General features: G+C 45.2%; 1 protein-coding gene across 1 annotated transcript in view; it reads right to left on the bottom strand.

The window, feature by feature from the left end:
• Positions 1–14987, bottom strand: part of HEPACAM2 (HEPACAM family member 2) — a 97687-nt gene extending 82700 nt beyond the window's left edge. The window contains exon 1 of the mRNA XM_075827719.1: positions 14750–14987. Coding sequence (XP_075683834.1) covers positions 14750–14813 — 64 coding nt within the window. The 5' untranslated portion in view covers positions 14814–14987. The remainder of the gene's footprint in view (positions 1–14749) is intronic.
• Between the last annotated feature and the right edge of the window lie 579 nt (positions 14988–15566).

Below are 15566 nucleotides of genomic sequence, written 5' to 3'. Positions count from 1 at the left end.
CACATCAGAAGAACTGCTGGGAGCAACTGCAGGACTAGGAATTTTACTGTAGCGGTTCAAGAACACGAAAGGAGTTGGGGATTCTAAGGGTAGGAGGCAGCTGAAGCTTATAGGAGACAGGGTTTATCTGTTGTAGGATCTCAAATGGTCCGAGAAAACTGGGAGCAAATTTGTATGAGGGCACCTTCAAACGAATGCATCTTGAGGACAGCCAGACTTTTGTTCCTGGAGAAAACGGAGGCGGTAATCTCCCTAGTTTATCTGCTTTTTGCTTCATTCGATCAACTGCCAGCAGAATAGAGGATCGGGTCTGCTGCCAGATTTGTGGATTGTCCCCAAATGCAGAGTTAGTGTAAAGGATCTGCCAGGTACTACGTCTGTGTATACTCCCGGGATTAATCAGTCGACACCTGAGGCCAGACCTCTTAGACTGACACCGGCTCCCACCAACCAGGGTGGCAGGCTCAGGAGTGGGAGAGCCTATCGCGGCCTGGTCAGTCGGAGTTAGCTCCGCCCCCTGTCCATTTATACCTGCCGTGTTCTCTTCCTCAGGGCTTGTTATTCTTCTTGGATTCCTGGCCCCACTGCTGCCTTGCTCCAGCCTGCTTCTGCCGTGCTTCTGCCTTGCTTCAGTTCCGCTTCTCCTGCTTTGCTTTGCCCCTTGCTTGCTTCCTGCTCCGTGCTCTCGTTGGTATACTCCACTACATCCTGATCCTGACTGACTCATTCACCGCTCCGTTTCCTCGCGGCGTTCCGTGGGCTACTGCCCCTTCCCTTGCGTGTTCCCTGTTTGTACTCCCTTGCACTTAGACAGCGTAGGGACCGCCGCCAAGTTGTACCCCGTCGCCTAGTGCGGGTCGTTGCAAGTAGGCAGGGACAGGGCGGTGGGTAGATTAGGGCTCACTTGTTCCCTTCACCTCCTTTTTGCCATTACATAATAACAAGCCCATACCTAGTCTACCATTTCTCCTACGCTGACGCTATCATGGACCCCCTTGAGACCCTGACCCAGCAGATGCAGGGCCTCTCCCTACAGGTCCAGGCCCTGGCTCAGAGGGTCAACCAGGGTGACGCTGCCTTAGTAGTACCCCTCACCTCACCTCTAGAACCCGACCTCAAGTTACCTGACCGGTTCTCAGGGGACCGTAAGACTTTTCTCTCCTTCCGGGAGAGTTGCAGACTTTATCTCCGCCCCTGTGCTTACTTCTCTAGGAAGTTTTCGCCCACGGAGAGTAACTATGATATTGGCAACCGCAAACTTTTAGCCATTAAATGGGCTTTTGAAGAGTGGCGTCACTTCCTGGAGGGGGCCAGACACCAGGTAACGGTCCTTACTGACCACAAGAATCTGGTTTTCCTAGAATCTGCCCGGAGGCTTAATCCTAGACAAGCTCGTTGGGCACTATTCTTTACCAGATTTAATTTCTTGGTTACCTATAGGGCTGGGTCCAAAAATATTAAGGCTGATGCACGGTCACGTAGTTTCATGGCCAATCCTCCTTCCGAGAAGGATCCTGCTTGTATTTTACCCCCTGGTATAATCGTTTCTGCCACTGATTCTGATTTAGCTTCTGACATCGCGGCTGATCAAGGTTCAGCTCCCGGGAACCTCCCTGGGGACAAACTGTTTGTCCCCCTGCAATACCGGCTAAGGGTACTCAGGGAAAACCATGACTCCGCACTATCTGGTCATCCTGGCATCTTGGGTACCAAACACCTCATTACCAGAAACTATTGGTGGCCTGGGTTACCTAAAGACGTTAGGGCTTACGTCGCCGCTTGTGAGGTTTGTGCTAGGTCCAAGACCCCTAGGTCCCGACCTGCGGGCTTACTACGTTCCTTGCCCATTCCCCAGAGACCTTGGACCCATATCTCCATGGATTTTATCACCGATTTGCCTCCATCTCAGGGCAAGTCGGTGGTGTGGGTGGTAGTTGACCGCTTCAGCAAGATGTGCCACTTTGTGCCCCTCAAGAAACTACCTAACGCCAAGACGTTAGCTTCTTTGTTTGTTAAACACATTCTGCATCTCCATGGGGCCCCAGTCAATATCGTTTCTGACAGAGGGGTACAATTTGTTTCCTTATTTTGGAGAGCTTTTTGTAAAAAGTTGGAGATTGATCTGTCCTTCTCCTCCGCCTTCCATTCCGAAACTAATCGCCAAACGGAAAGGACTAACCAATCCCTGGAACAATATTTAAGGTGTTTCATCTCTGACTGTCAATTTGATTGGGTCTCATTCCTTCCCCTCGCCGAATTTTCCCTGAATAACCGGGTCAGTAACTCGTCAGGGGTCTCCCCGTTTTTCTGTAATTTCGGGTTTAACCCAAGGTTCTCCTCCGTTTCTCCTGGTTGTTCCAATAATCCCGAGGTAGAGGACGTTCATCGGGAACTGTGCACAGTCTGGGCCCAGGTTCAGAAGAACCTAGAGGCGTCCCAGAGCGTACAAAAGATTCAGGCTGATAGTAGACGTTCTGCTAACCCCCGGTTTGTCGTCGGGGATGTGGTCTGGTTGTCGTCCAGGAACTTGCGCCTTAAGGTCCCGTCCAGGAAGTTTGCTCCCCGATTTATTGGACCTTATAAGATCATTGAAGTCCTCAACCCTGTATCCTTCCGTCTGGAGCTGCCCCCATCCTTTCGCATACATGACGTCTTCCATGCCTCCCTCCTTAAACGCTGCTCCCCGTCCTGGTCCCCCTCGAGGAAACCTCCTGTTCCCGTTCTCACCCCTGAGGGGGTGGAATTCGAGGTGGCCAAGATTATGGACAGTAGGATGATCCAGGGCTCCCTCCAGTACCTGGTCCATTGGAGAGGATACGGGCCGGAGGAGAGGACTTGGGTACCTGCTCGTGATGTTCACGCTGGGGTATTGATCAGGAGGTTCCACCTTCTCTTCCCCACTAAACCGGGTCCTCTTAGTAAGGGTCCAGTGGCCCCTCATAAAAGGGGGAGTACTGTAAAGGATCTGCCAGGTACTACGTCTGTGTATACTCCCGGGATTAATCAGTCGACACCTGAGGCCAGACCTCTTAGACTGACACCGGCTCCCACCAACCAGGGTGGCAGGCTCAGGAGTGGGAGAGCCTATCGCGGCCTGGTCAGTCGGAGTTAGCTCCGCCCCCTGTCCATTTATACCTGCCATGTTCTCTTCCTCAGGGCTTGTTATTCTTCTTGGATTCCTGGCCCCACTGCTGCCTTGCTCCAGCCTGCTTCTGCCGTGCTTCTGCCTTGCTTCAGTTCCGCTTCTCCTGCTTCGCTTTGCCCCTGGCTTGCTTCCTGCTCCGTGCTCTCGTTAGTATACTCCACTACATCCTGATCCTGACTGACTCATTCACCGCTCCGTTTCCTCGCGGCGTTCCGTGGGCTACTGCCCCTTCCCTTGCGTGTTCCCTGTTTGTACTCCCTTGCACTTAGACAGCGTAGGGACCGCCGCCAAGTTGTACCCCGTCGCCTAGGGCGGGTCGTTGCAAGTAGGCAGGGACAGGGCGGTGGGTAGATTAGGGCTCACTTGTTCCCTTCACCTCCTTCCTGCCATTACAGTTAGCTGCGGATACCTGAGATGTAGCTGGAACAGGAAGAGGGATACGCGGATGTTGCCCGTAGACCATATAGAATGGCGTGGAAGTAGTAGACTCACTTGTGTGGTTACATGAGTACTCGGCCCATGGAAGAAGCTGTACCCAGTCATCATGCTGCATGGAGATGAAGTGACGAAGATAATTCTCCATGATCCTATCGACTTGACCATTGGACTGGGGATGTTAGGCCGAGGAGAAGTCCAATTTCCCATTCATACAGAGGCTCTCCAGAATTTTGACGTGAACTGAACCCCCCAATCAAACACTAAATGAAGGGGCAAGCCATGCAAACGGAAGATGGGCAGAATGAAGAGATTTGCCAGTCAAGGAGCAGAAGGTAGGCCGGTCAGCGGAATAAAATGTGCCATCTTTGAGAACCCGTCCACCACCCCGACAGTCTTGCATCCTGTTGAGGGAGGAAGATTAGTGACAAAGTCCATTACAATATGCTGCCAGGGAGTGTTGGGCACAGGCAGATGTTGGAGCAGGCCGGCAGGCTTGGAGTGAGCAAACTTATTAGAAGAACAGACAGTGCAGGAAGAGACAAAGTCCACAATATCTTTGGGCAACGTGGGCCACCAGAAATTACGATCTATCAGGTCTTGAGTCTTATGAACACCAGCGTGCCGAGCCAATTTGGAAGCATTCTCCTCCTGTCTGCCAAACGAACAAAAGTCCTCCCCCGGAGAGATGTCACTAATTTGCAGGGGATTAGCAGTGACAATTCAGGACGGGTCTATGATACATTGAGGGGGATCCACAGGGTCCTCTGTTTCAAATGACCTGGAGAGGGCAGTAGCCCTCACAATTTTGTCAGAGGGACGGTAGTGGAGCACAAACTGAAAACGAGTGAAGAGCAACGATCACCTGGCTTGACGGGGATTTAGCCGTTGAGCCGACTTGAGATATGTAAGATTTTTGTGGTTGGTGTAAATCAGAATGGGATGAAATTCGCCCTTTAGCAGATGTCTCCATTCCTCCAGTGCCAGCTTGATCCCCAATAGAGTAATTGCGCTCTGCAGGAGAAAAAAGTCTAGAGTAATAGCCACATACTACAGCCTTTCCTTTGAAGCTTCTCTGGAACAGAAGTGCACCTGCACGAACAGAGGAAGTGTCCACTTCCAACTAAAACTGTCGGGACACGTCAGGATTATGGAGGATAGAGGCTGAAATGAAGGCAATCTTGAGCCTATTAAATGCTGCTTCTGCCTCTGGAGTTCATACCTTGGTGTTAATACCTTTCTTGGTAAGGGTAGAGATAGGAAACGTCAGTGACGAAAAATTTGGGATAAACTGCTGGTAGAAGTTAGCGAATCCAAAAAAACGCTGTATGGACCGCAGGCCCTGAGGATGTGGCCATTCCAGGACGGACTTTACTTTCTCGGGATCCATATTGAGGCCGTGATCCGAGATGATGTAGCCCAGGAGGTGCAGGCAATTTTTTTCAAAAATTCACTTCTCCAGCTTGGCATACAGACGATTCTCCCTTAATCGCAGCAGGACTTGACGGACGTGCCTCCGATGTGTCGTCGGATCTGGAGAGAAGATCAAAATATCATCAAGATAGACCGCAACACAGACATAGAGGAGATCTTGGAAGATGTCATTCACAAATTCCTGGAAGACGCGGGAGCGTTACACAGACCGAAGGGCATCACCAGGTATTCGTAGTGACTGCCTCGAGCGTTAAATGCCGTCTTCCACTCTCGACGGATTTCACCTCGATGGATTCGGATCAAGATGTAGGCCCCACATAAGTCCAGTTTAGAGACAATCTTGGCTCCTCGTATATGGTCAAATAATTCGGAGATTAGTGGCAATGGGTATTTATTCCTGACCATGATCTGGTTAAGACCACGGTAGTCAACGCACGGTGCAAGAGATACGTCTTTATTTTTAACGAAGAAGAACCCGGCTCCAGCCGGAAAGGAGGACTTTCATATGAAGCCCCTCTCCAGATTCTCCTTGATATAGGCTGACATGAACTGGGTCTCTGGCAGGGAGAGAGGATATACCCGTCCATGGGGGGTGAAGCATCTGGGACCAGCTCAATCCGGCAGTCATAAGACCAGTGTGGGGGAAGCATCTCAGCGTCCTTGCTGAAGAAGTATGCAAACTGAGCATAATGAGTGGGGAATACTGTTAATGGCTGAGGCAGAGGAGTCTGGACAGGACAGATCTGTAACAGGCAGCGGTGGAGACAATGGGGACGCATTGGAGAATTTCTCCGGATCTCCAGTCAAGGACTGGGGCATGTAGCCGGAGCCAAGGCAGACCCACCAACACAGGATTGACGGCTTTAAGCAGGATAAAAAAAACGCAATCTGTTCAGTGTGAAGGGCTCCAGCTTTGATCTTCAGTGGCTTGGTCTCAGGCACAATAGGATCAGGCAGAGGAAGTCCATTCACTGAGGCAACAGCAAGAGGTGTCTCCAGAGGGACTGTGGGCAACTGGAGTTGGTCCACTAGGTCCTGTTGTATAATGTTTGCCGCGGACCCGGAGTCCAGTTAGGCAGGGACCCGATGCGTCTTCTCGCCGGACACTATAGTCATGGGAATGGACAGTTTGGGAGAGAATTTTCTATTTAGTGCAGTTCCACCTAGGATTGTCTCTCCAACCAACCCTAGGCGCTCAAGTTTTTTGCCTTCTGGGGACACAAATGCACAAAATGGCCTCAGAGGTCGCAATACAGACAGAGTCCCGAAGTGTTTCTGCGTTGTTTCTCATGGACTGACAACTTGAGACGGTCTACTTGCATAGGTTCCTCTGGTGGAACAACTGATGAGGGCATCAGGGGTTGGAATGTAGGAGCCAGCCTAGGGAATCTTCTGTCCCGGCTAACCCCTTGGGATCGTTCCTGGATCCTCATGTCAATCCAAGTGGTCAGAAAAATGAGGTAATCTAGGGTAGGTGGCAGGTCTTTGGTGGCAAGCTTATCTTTAATATCTCCTGTGTGGTGTAGTATAGAGGAGCTGTCAGCTCTCCTGTGTGGTGTAGTATAGAGGATCTGTCAGCTCTACTGTGTGGTGTAGTATAGAGGATCTGTCAGTTCTCCTGTGTGGTGTAGTATAGAGGATCTGTCAGCTCTCCTGTGTGGTGTAATATACAGGAGCTGTCAGCTCTCCTGTGTGGTGTAGTATAGAGGTGCTGTCAGCTCTCCTGTGTGGTGTAGTATGGAGGATCTGTCATCTCTCCTATGTGGTGTAGTATAGAGGAGCTGTCAGCTCTCCTGTGTGGTGTAGTATAGAGGATCTGTCAGCTCTCCTGTGTGGTGTAGTATAGAGGAGCTGTCAGCTCTCCTGTGTGGTGTAGTATAGAGGAGCTGTTGGCTTTCCTGTGTGGTGTAGTATAGAGGAGCTGTCAGCTATCCTGTGGTGTAGTAAAGAGGAGATGTCAGCTCTCCTGTGTGGTGTAGTATAGAGGAGCTGTCAACTCTCCTGTGTGGTGTATTATAGAGGATGTCAGCTCTCCTGTGTGGTGTAGTATAGAGGATCTGTCAGCTCTCCTGTGTGGTGTAGTATAGAGGAGCTGTCGGCTCTCTTGTATGATGTAGTATAGAGGAGCTGTCGGCTCTCTTGTATGATGTAGTATAGAGGATCTGTCAGCTCTCCTGTGTGATGTAGTATAGAGGAGCTGTCAGCTCTCCTGTGTCGTGTAGTATAGAGGATCTGTCAGTTCTCCTGTGTGGTGTAGTATAGAGGATCTGTCAGCTCTCCTGTGTGGTGTAGTATAGATGATCTGTCAGCTCTCCTGTGTAGAGTAGTGTAGAGGACCTGTCCACTCTCCTGACATGTCTGTTTCAGTAAACAATTGTATTACCCATGAAACTCTGCAGTGCACTGTCCCTCTTTTAATCCTCTTGGACATGTGTGAATGAATTGACTACTAAGGGTATGTTCACACGGCAGCGTCCGTTACGGCTGAAGTTACGGTGCTGTTTTCAGGAGAAAACAGCACCGTAATTTCAGCCATAATGGCATGTGCAGGCGTCTTTCGCTGCGTCCATCACGGACGTAATTAGAGCTGTTTTTCTATGGAGTCCATGGAAAACGGCTCCATTTACGTCTGAAGAAGTGACAGACACTTCTTTGACGCGGGCATCTTTTTTACGCACCGCCTTTAGACAGCGGCGCGTAAAAAAAATGACCGTCGGCACAGAACATCGTAAGACCCATTCAAATGAACGGGCAGATGTTTGGCGACGCTTTTGAGATGCATTTTCGGACGTAATTCGGGGCTAAAACGCCCGAATTACATCCGTAAATAGTGTGTGTGAACCCAGCCCAAGTGTTACCATTCCCAAAACCTGCAAAGGTTCAAACTCCCAAAAATGTATCAACATCTAAGACATACTGTTCAAAATATATGTTCTTTATTAGCTCAATACTTAAAGAGGCTCTGTCACCAGATTTTGCAGCCCCTATCTGCTATTGCAGCAGATCGGCGCTGCAATGTAGATTACAGTAACGTTTTTATTTTTAAAAAACGAGCATTTTTGGCCAAGTTATGACCATTTTTGTAGTTATGCAAATGAGGCTTGCAAAAGTCCAAGTGGGCGTGTTTAAAGTAAAAGTCCAAGTGGGCGTGTATTATGTGCGTACATCGGGGCGTTTTTAATACTTTTACTAGCTGGGCGTTCTGACGAGAAGTATCATCCACTTCTCTTCGGAACGCCCAGCTTCTGGCAGTGCAGACACACAGCGTATTCTCGAGAGATCACGCTGTGACGTCACTCACAGGTCCTGCATCGTGTCAGACGAGCGAGGACACCGGCACCAGAGGCTACAGTTGATTCTGCAGCAGCATCAGCGTTTGCAGGTAAGTAGCTACATCGACTTACCAGCTAACGCCGATGCTGCTGCAGAATCAACTGAAGCCTCTGGTGCCGGAGTCCACGCTCGTCCGACACGATGCAGGACCTGTGAGTGACGACACAGCGTGATCTGGCAGAAGCTGGGCGTTCTGAAGAGAAGTGGATGATACCTCTCATCAGAGCGCCCAGCTAGTAAAAGTATTAAAAACGCCCCGATGTACGCACATAATACACGCCCACTTGTACTTTTACTTTAAACACACCCACTTGGACTTTTGCAAGCCTCATTTGCATAACTACAAAAATGGTCATAACTTGGCCAAAAATGCTCGTTTTTTAAAAATAAAAACGTTACTGTAATCTACATTGCAGCGCCGATCTGCTGCAATAGCAGATAGGGGTTGCAAAATCTGGTGACAGAGCCTCTTTAAAATAACAACAAATGACAGTAACCGACAATAAAAAACAAACAAACCCAGAAAGGTTGGAACAACATCTGCCCTTTCCACATAATGTCAATGATCACAATTCATTCCACATTGGATGTTTAAAAATAAAAAATATAAGTAATCAAATAGTATTAAAACGTCATATTTCTAAAATGCATTAATGAATTTCATAAATATTAAAATAAATCAATAACATTTTCATAAAAATATTACTGAGTTCTGTGTCTAGAAACTGGTTCACTTGCAAATAATTAACGAATAAAACTAAAGACAGTAACTAATGTGATGTAGACATGATTAATCAGCGAGATGTTACCCCTCCAGCAGCTCAAAGCGCGTTTCGCCACCTTCATCATAAGAATACTGTTCCCCTTGCCAGACTGTTTTGGGAGACACCCTATTGACAAGGGGAATGCCCAGTTGTCAATTTATTCATTTAGTCACGTAAAGAGAGATGACAGGTGCTCTTTAAAGGGGTTTTCTCGTTTTAGAAGTAAAACCCAGAGTAGAAAAAAGGGTTTTATGTTTTTACAGAAACTGCTACACGCTTCTTTATGAGTTGTGTCTGGTACTGCAATGAAGTAAATAGGACTGTGCTGCAATACCAGGCACAGCCATGAAGAAGTGTGGCACTGTTTCAGGAAAAAAGTAGATCCTGTTTTTTAATTCTGGATCACCCCTTCAATCAATATACGTATGAAAAATGGAGCAATTTTAGTGAATAGAAACATTCCATAAGCTGAAAATCTCTCCTCATGACTTAGTCTAGCTCATACAGCTGCTTGGATTGTTATTAGAGAGACCTGTGAGACACTGTAACAAGCTATGCATCTGCGTCAGGTAAATACGAGCAGGACACGATTTTTAGCCTCTGGATGAATATTTTCATTCTCTAACAGTAAGGCCATGTTCAGATGTGGCAGAATTTTTCCGCTGCAAATGTTGGTGCAGATTCGGAGCAATTACGCAACGAATCTGCAGCAACATTTGCATATTTGACAGGTAATTCAGACGTTGCAGATATCACAGCGGACTTGCCACAGATTTCAGTTTTTGCATTGCAAAGGCTGAAATCCGCAGTGAAATGCCGCTTCTTCTCCGCAACGTCATGAGCTGCTGCGGAGGGAATATTCCGCACCGCAGCCTGATTTCCACACAGTTATTTTCTGCAACGTCTGAACTAACTTTCCTAAAAATGTATAGAAACAAATGTAAAAAACGGCTGCTGCAGAATTCCACTGCGGACTGTCCGCAGCGGAATTGAACAGCAATTCCGCCACACCTGAATGTGCCCTTAGAGATCTTGAAAATAGTGAAGAATTGAAACTAAGATTATATTAAAAAAAGTCTTAGAGCTTTTTATTATACACTAATGCAATCATGTGTTCTCTATTCCCTCTTCCCCTTTTTCTTGCTAATCTACAGAGGAAGCAGATAAAAGGGTGTAGCACATGACTGAAGTATCAGACTACACAGGGTTTGTTTGCAGTCTGTAACCATGGAGACACATAGGTCTGCTTACTAGCTGTATAACACAACGGTATTTGCAAAATTGCCTTATTTTGTATTTTAAATGCATTGGAGCAATAAGTAAATGCCCTGCAACCGGATAAACCCTTTTGACTTATAATGGGGTCTGTCGTTTTGATGGTAGAAGAAGACTAGCGCTGCATGCAGATCTCACCTTTTCTGTGACATCCGAAGCAGATGTGAACATAGCCTTAAAGGTATATTAGAGATATGCTGTGTAACCTCATCCCTAATAACCCGTGGAGGATCCCTTATAATCAGCGCTTCCTCTTTGAACTGTTCGGTTGTATTGCACATGGAGAGAGATTGCTGTAATATTTCTATATTATGTGACAGTTTGTAATAAAATAAAACGTCTCTTCATTCTGGACTGACCTCTTTGTGGAATGCACAAACATGGTGTAAAATGAGGGTTTTAATCGTTCCAGCAAGGTAAGACCAAAACACAGCAGGTAGTGTTGACATAAAACAAAGGGCGGGGGTTTCGATTAAAGAAAAAAAATCCTTTTGTGTTATGTTGTGATTGTGGAGCACAAGTAAAAGCCGCAGACACATAAATCTGAAAAAAAGTTAAATGATTACTCTACTTAAAAACTGAAACTCACCTGTGACAACTTCAGTATCCCCATACTCCCACACCACACTCATAGGGGTCCAAGAAGCTAAGGTATCTCCTGGGTCGTCACTCTGTAATACTGTCCCTGTGCTGCCAACCTGATTTTTTTTCTGGACAACTTTTTCAAAAATTACGGACAACTAACATGTTTACAGACAAGTTGGAAAACAATAATGAACCATACACATAATAAGTAATATATGTCTATATTTCAGAAGTCTGGAGGACCCAGCACGTCTGTACATTATGAGAACAGCTCATAGATTTTGATGGGAAACTGTGTAATTCTTCATGTCTCCTGTGGTGGTGCTGCAGGAGATTTGAACACTTGGTTCCCTAACAGATTACAGCTAATACATTCATTTCTTCCCCTTAATGGTATTTTAGACAGCTACCTACTCTGCCTACCACTCACCCGACCTTGATTCTAAGCAATGTAGGGCTCTTGACTTAGGTGGGTGGCATGCAATGCTTTGTTTCCATCGATCACGGAGAGTCCCAGCAGCAAGACCAGGAGCGTAACTTGTAAGTATAGGAGGTGCAGGGGCGGCAGTAGCTCCCGGGCCCAGGTACCCGAGGACAGGGGAGGGACAAGCTCTCTTGGTGCCCAAGGCAGGGTTTTTAGAGTGCACCCCACCACCCTCAATCCAAGAAGTAAAGCGTTAGAGCTGTCAGATAGACAATCACTCATATAATTACCCCCGCCAATCCCTAACATTCTTATTTATTATACATACTCTCCCTTAGCGCTTCAATTGGTTATACAAAGAGATTTAACCCTTTAGTGACCAGCCTATTTTGGGCCTTAATGACGGAGTGATTTTTTTCTGTTTTTTGATCGTCGCATTTCAAAAGCCCGTAACGTTTTTATTTTTCCGTAGACATGGCCGTGTGAGGGCTTGTTTTTTTGTGGGATAAGTTGTATCATTTGCGTCTTACGTTTACCGCGTGGCATAAATAACAATAACTTTATTCTGCGGGTCGTTACGATTACGGCGATACCCAATTTATCATTTTTCATGTTTACTACTTTTGCACAATAAAAACATTTGTTTTTGTGTCGCCATATTTTATGATGCATGACTTTTTTATTTTTCTGCCAACGTTGCTGTATAAAGACTTATTTTTTGCAGGACGACTGGTAGTTTTTATTGGTGCCACTTTTTTTGATCGCTGTTTATTGCATTTTTTGGAAAGGCAGGATGAACATAAAAGAGCAATTCTAGCATTGTTTTTTATTTTATTATTTACAGCATTCACTGCGTGGCTTAAATAATTGAATAGTTTTATATTTCAGGTCATTACGGACGAGGCAATACCAATTATGTATTATATTTGTACCTTTTTTTTTCTTTTTATTATTATTATTATTATTATTATAATAAAGCATTTTGTAAGGGGAAGAAGTGGGTTTTTCATTTTTTTTACTTTGGATTTTTCATTTATTTATAATAAACTCTATTAACCCCTTAAACTTTAGACTTTAATATGTGATCATTTGATCGCTTTTATAATACACTGCAATACTTCTGTATTGCATTGTATCATGCTTTTGGCAGGGCCTAATAGTCATTTACTGAGGGCAGACCTATAAAAACCATCGGCACCCTGTGGTCATGTGGCGGGGATGCCAATGGGGTGAAAGAGGGAGCCCCCTCCCACTAAAACCACTTGGATGTCGCGGTTGCTGTTGACCGTGGCATCTAAGGGGTTAAACGGGCGGGTTTGAAGAAAGCTTTGATCCCTCCCTTTAGAGCAGGAGCCCAGCTGTCTCTAGATAGCCCGACAACCGCTCTTTTACCGGCACGGTACACCCTTGCTGGGCTTATGTCACAGTGCCGTGAAAATGCAGCGCTGTGGCATAAGTACCCTAAATGATCGCCGGAAAAACACGGTCATTAAGAGGCTAAAGGCAGAGCATTGTATTTTTTATTTTGAATTAATAAATTGCACCCGCTCGCCCCAATGGCGCCCACCTATGTTGCTACCCATGATCCTGGCCCTGCCTGAGGGGTGCCAATGACCCCTCGACTACATAAGAAGACACCAATATAATAAATAGCACATGTTATGTAGGGGGCCCGGTTACAGATTTTGCACTGGGGCACAGAACCACAGGTTGCAGACCATTTATTTACCGTAATCATATTTTACCTACATAAAAGGATGTATAAAGAGAAAATAAAAGTGTAACATAATACAGGAGAGTGAAAGGGAAGAATTGTGGCTGAATCGTTAAATGACTTTAATAATGTATTGAGGCTTATTGACGTGCAGCCAAACAATAGGAACATTTGTGAACTGCACGCTCATTGTTATACGTGTGACAGATGTGGTCATTAAAGGGGTGGCTTTGAGTAGACAATCCCTTATATAATCCATGTCAACTGCTATGGTGACCACTGAAGTTGCCTTGAAAAACGACATCACAGTCCCCTCTGCAATGATCATGAAACGTCCCAGCAACATGCACGCCATCATCGGCATAGGGGCTCATGTACATAACCATGTAATGGCTCTGTACCAGTTCTAATATGGCACTAATGTAATCCTATGAAGGTTGACGCTGTATATTTGTACAAAATATATTTGTATGAACTGTATGAAAGCAAATTGTGTTATTCTGGATCGGATGACGTGTGTATCGTGATTCCCCCCCATAGAAGTTATTTAATAAATTGCATCCATAGAAGTCAAGAACCTCCCTGCAAGTACTGGGTACTGACAAGGGGAATTGTTTTTGAAGCAAGTAATACTTTAGCACTCATACAGAACCCATATGGAACAACATAGGGAAATATATGGACAGAAATACAATACCAAACCAAACCAAACTTTAAAAGTGGGCACCCATACAGAGTGCTGTTTTTTTTTTATCTTGCCGCGTGTCTGGACCCTTAAAACATTAGATGAAAATCTGCTATCAGATGTACAAGCAATTTTATATCAAATACCACTACAAATTTCTGACAATGTACAAACAAAATTCATTGAGTACAGGGGATAAAACTGAAGATATCCCTATAAATATAAGAACCAAACAAATATGACCAAACGATGACCAAATTTATCATTCACTTCAGCCACGGAGCCACAATCAAAAAGGAATTGTCTTGTTAAATAATCAACCATATAAACTGAGGGACAGATAGATAGATAGATAGATAGATAGATAGATAGATAGATAGATAGATAGATAGATAGATATGAGATAGATAGATAGATATGAGATAGATAGATAGATAGATATGAGATAGATAGATAGATAGATAGATAGATATGAGATAGATAGATAGATAGATAGATAGATAGATAGATAGATAGATAGATAGATAGATATGAGATAGATAGATAGATAGATAGATAGATAGATAGATAGATAGATAGATAGATAGTGACTATTATTATTTATTATTATATTATTATTATTATTATTATTATTATATATTATTATTTTTATTATTATTATTATTATTTATTATAAATATTATATTCTGCTTTGGTTGCAATCTAACAAAAATGTCTATTCTAATACTACAAAATATTAAATCCATCCATTCATAATGTAGATAAAGAAGCTTTAACTATCCTGCAACCACAAATCCCAGCATGCCATTTCAGTTGCAAGTCTGGAGGATTTCTGGATCTTGTAGTTCCCCCCACAGGAAGGTAGTATATTCTGCTTTCCATAGCTCATTAAAATCCCCCTATTCTATACATTCCCTACAAATCTCAATCCAGTGAAATAATTGAAGCCTCTTACCTAATAGCAGGACTATGCAGACACCGCACTTAAGCAAGTAGTTTGGGCAAGAGAGCAGCTCCATGGAAGCATCCTGTCCCTGACAATTGTCACTTGGCTCTGAGTGACTACAGAAGACAACAGCTGCTGCTCCTGTATTTGTCAGTCAAATCAGTCTCTCCTGCCTCTTTATTTGCATTTGAGTCTACAGAGCCCAGGAGAAGGAGGAACACCTGCTGCCGGATCACTGTTTACCATCCTCTGCCCGGCCGGCTCATCAGCTTCATTCCTTTAATAGAGGGTCCTGGTATAAACCAGCCCACTGTGGCCATGTGTTGATTAGACCAAGCCCAGCAGGGTTAGACTCAAATACTTGTAATTCCACCGTGCACAGCAGAATGTCATTATCCGACACAATCCAAATCACAATTTAGTGTGTATACTGAAAATAAAAGTAGGTAAATACAGTTTACATAGGCAGACGTCAGCACGTAAACAGAAGAGGGCATTAACGTATGACTAGAGAGCACACAGCCTCCCCAAGTCTGGGAATTCGACATAAAGCTGGTATCTTCTCACTCCATAATGGGTGTCCAGCACTGGCAGATCTGTAGGAGAGCACTAAAGGGGTTGCCCAACTTCGAAAACCCATTTCCATACACCCTTTTAGGGAACTCTGAGTTATTAGAGGATCCTCATCTCTTGGCCAGAGTGGAGAGCATCTACAAAATAGCATCACTTGCTCTGGAGGACCTGTCTTGTGACTTGATATCTAATTCATTTGAATGGACATTGTGTAATACCTAGTTTCTCCTTTAGAGGCACTGTAGGGGAACAC

The sequence above is a fragment of the Rhinoderma darwinii genome, chromosome 5 (assembly GCF_050947455.1).
Source record: "Rhinoderma darwinii isolate aRhiDar2 chromosome 5, aRhiDar2.hap1, whole genome shotgun sequence".
Taxonomy (NCBI): Eukaryota; Metazoa; Chordata; class Amphibia; order Anura; family Rhinodermatidae; genus Rhinoderma; species Rhinoderma darwinii.
This window is presented reverse-complemented; position numbering and strand designations above follow the sequence as displayed.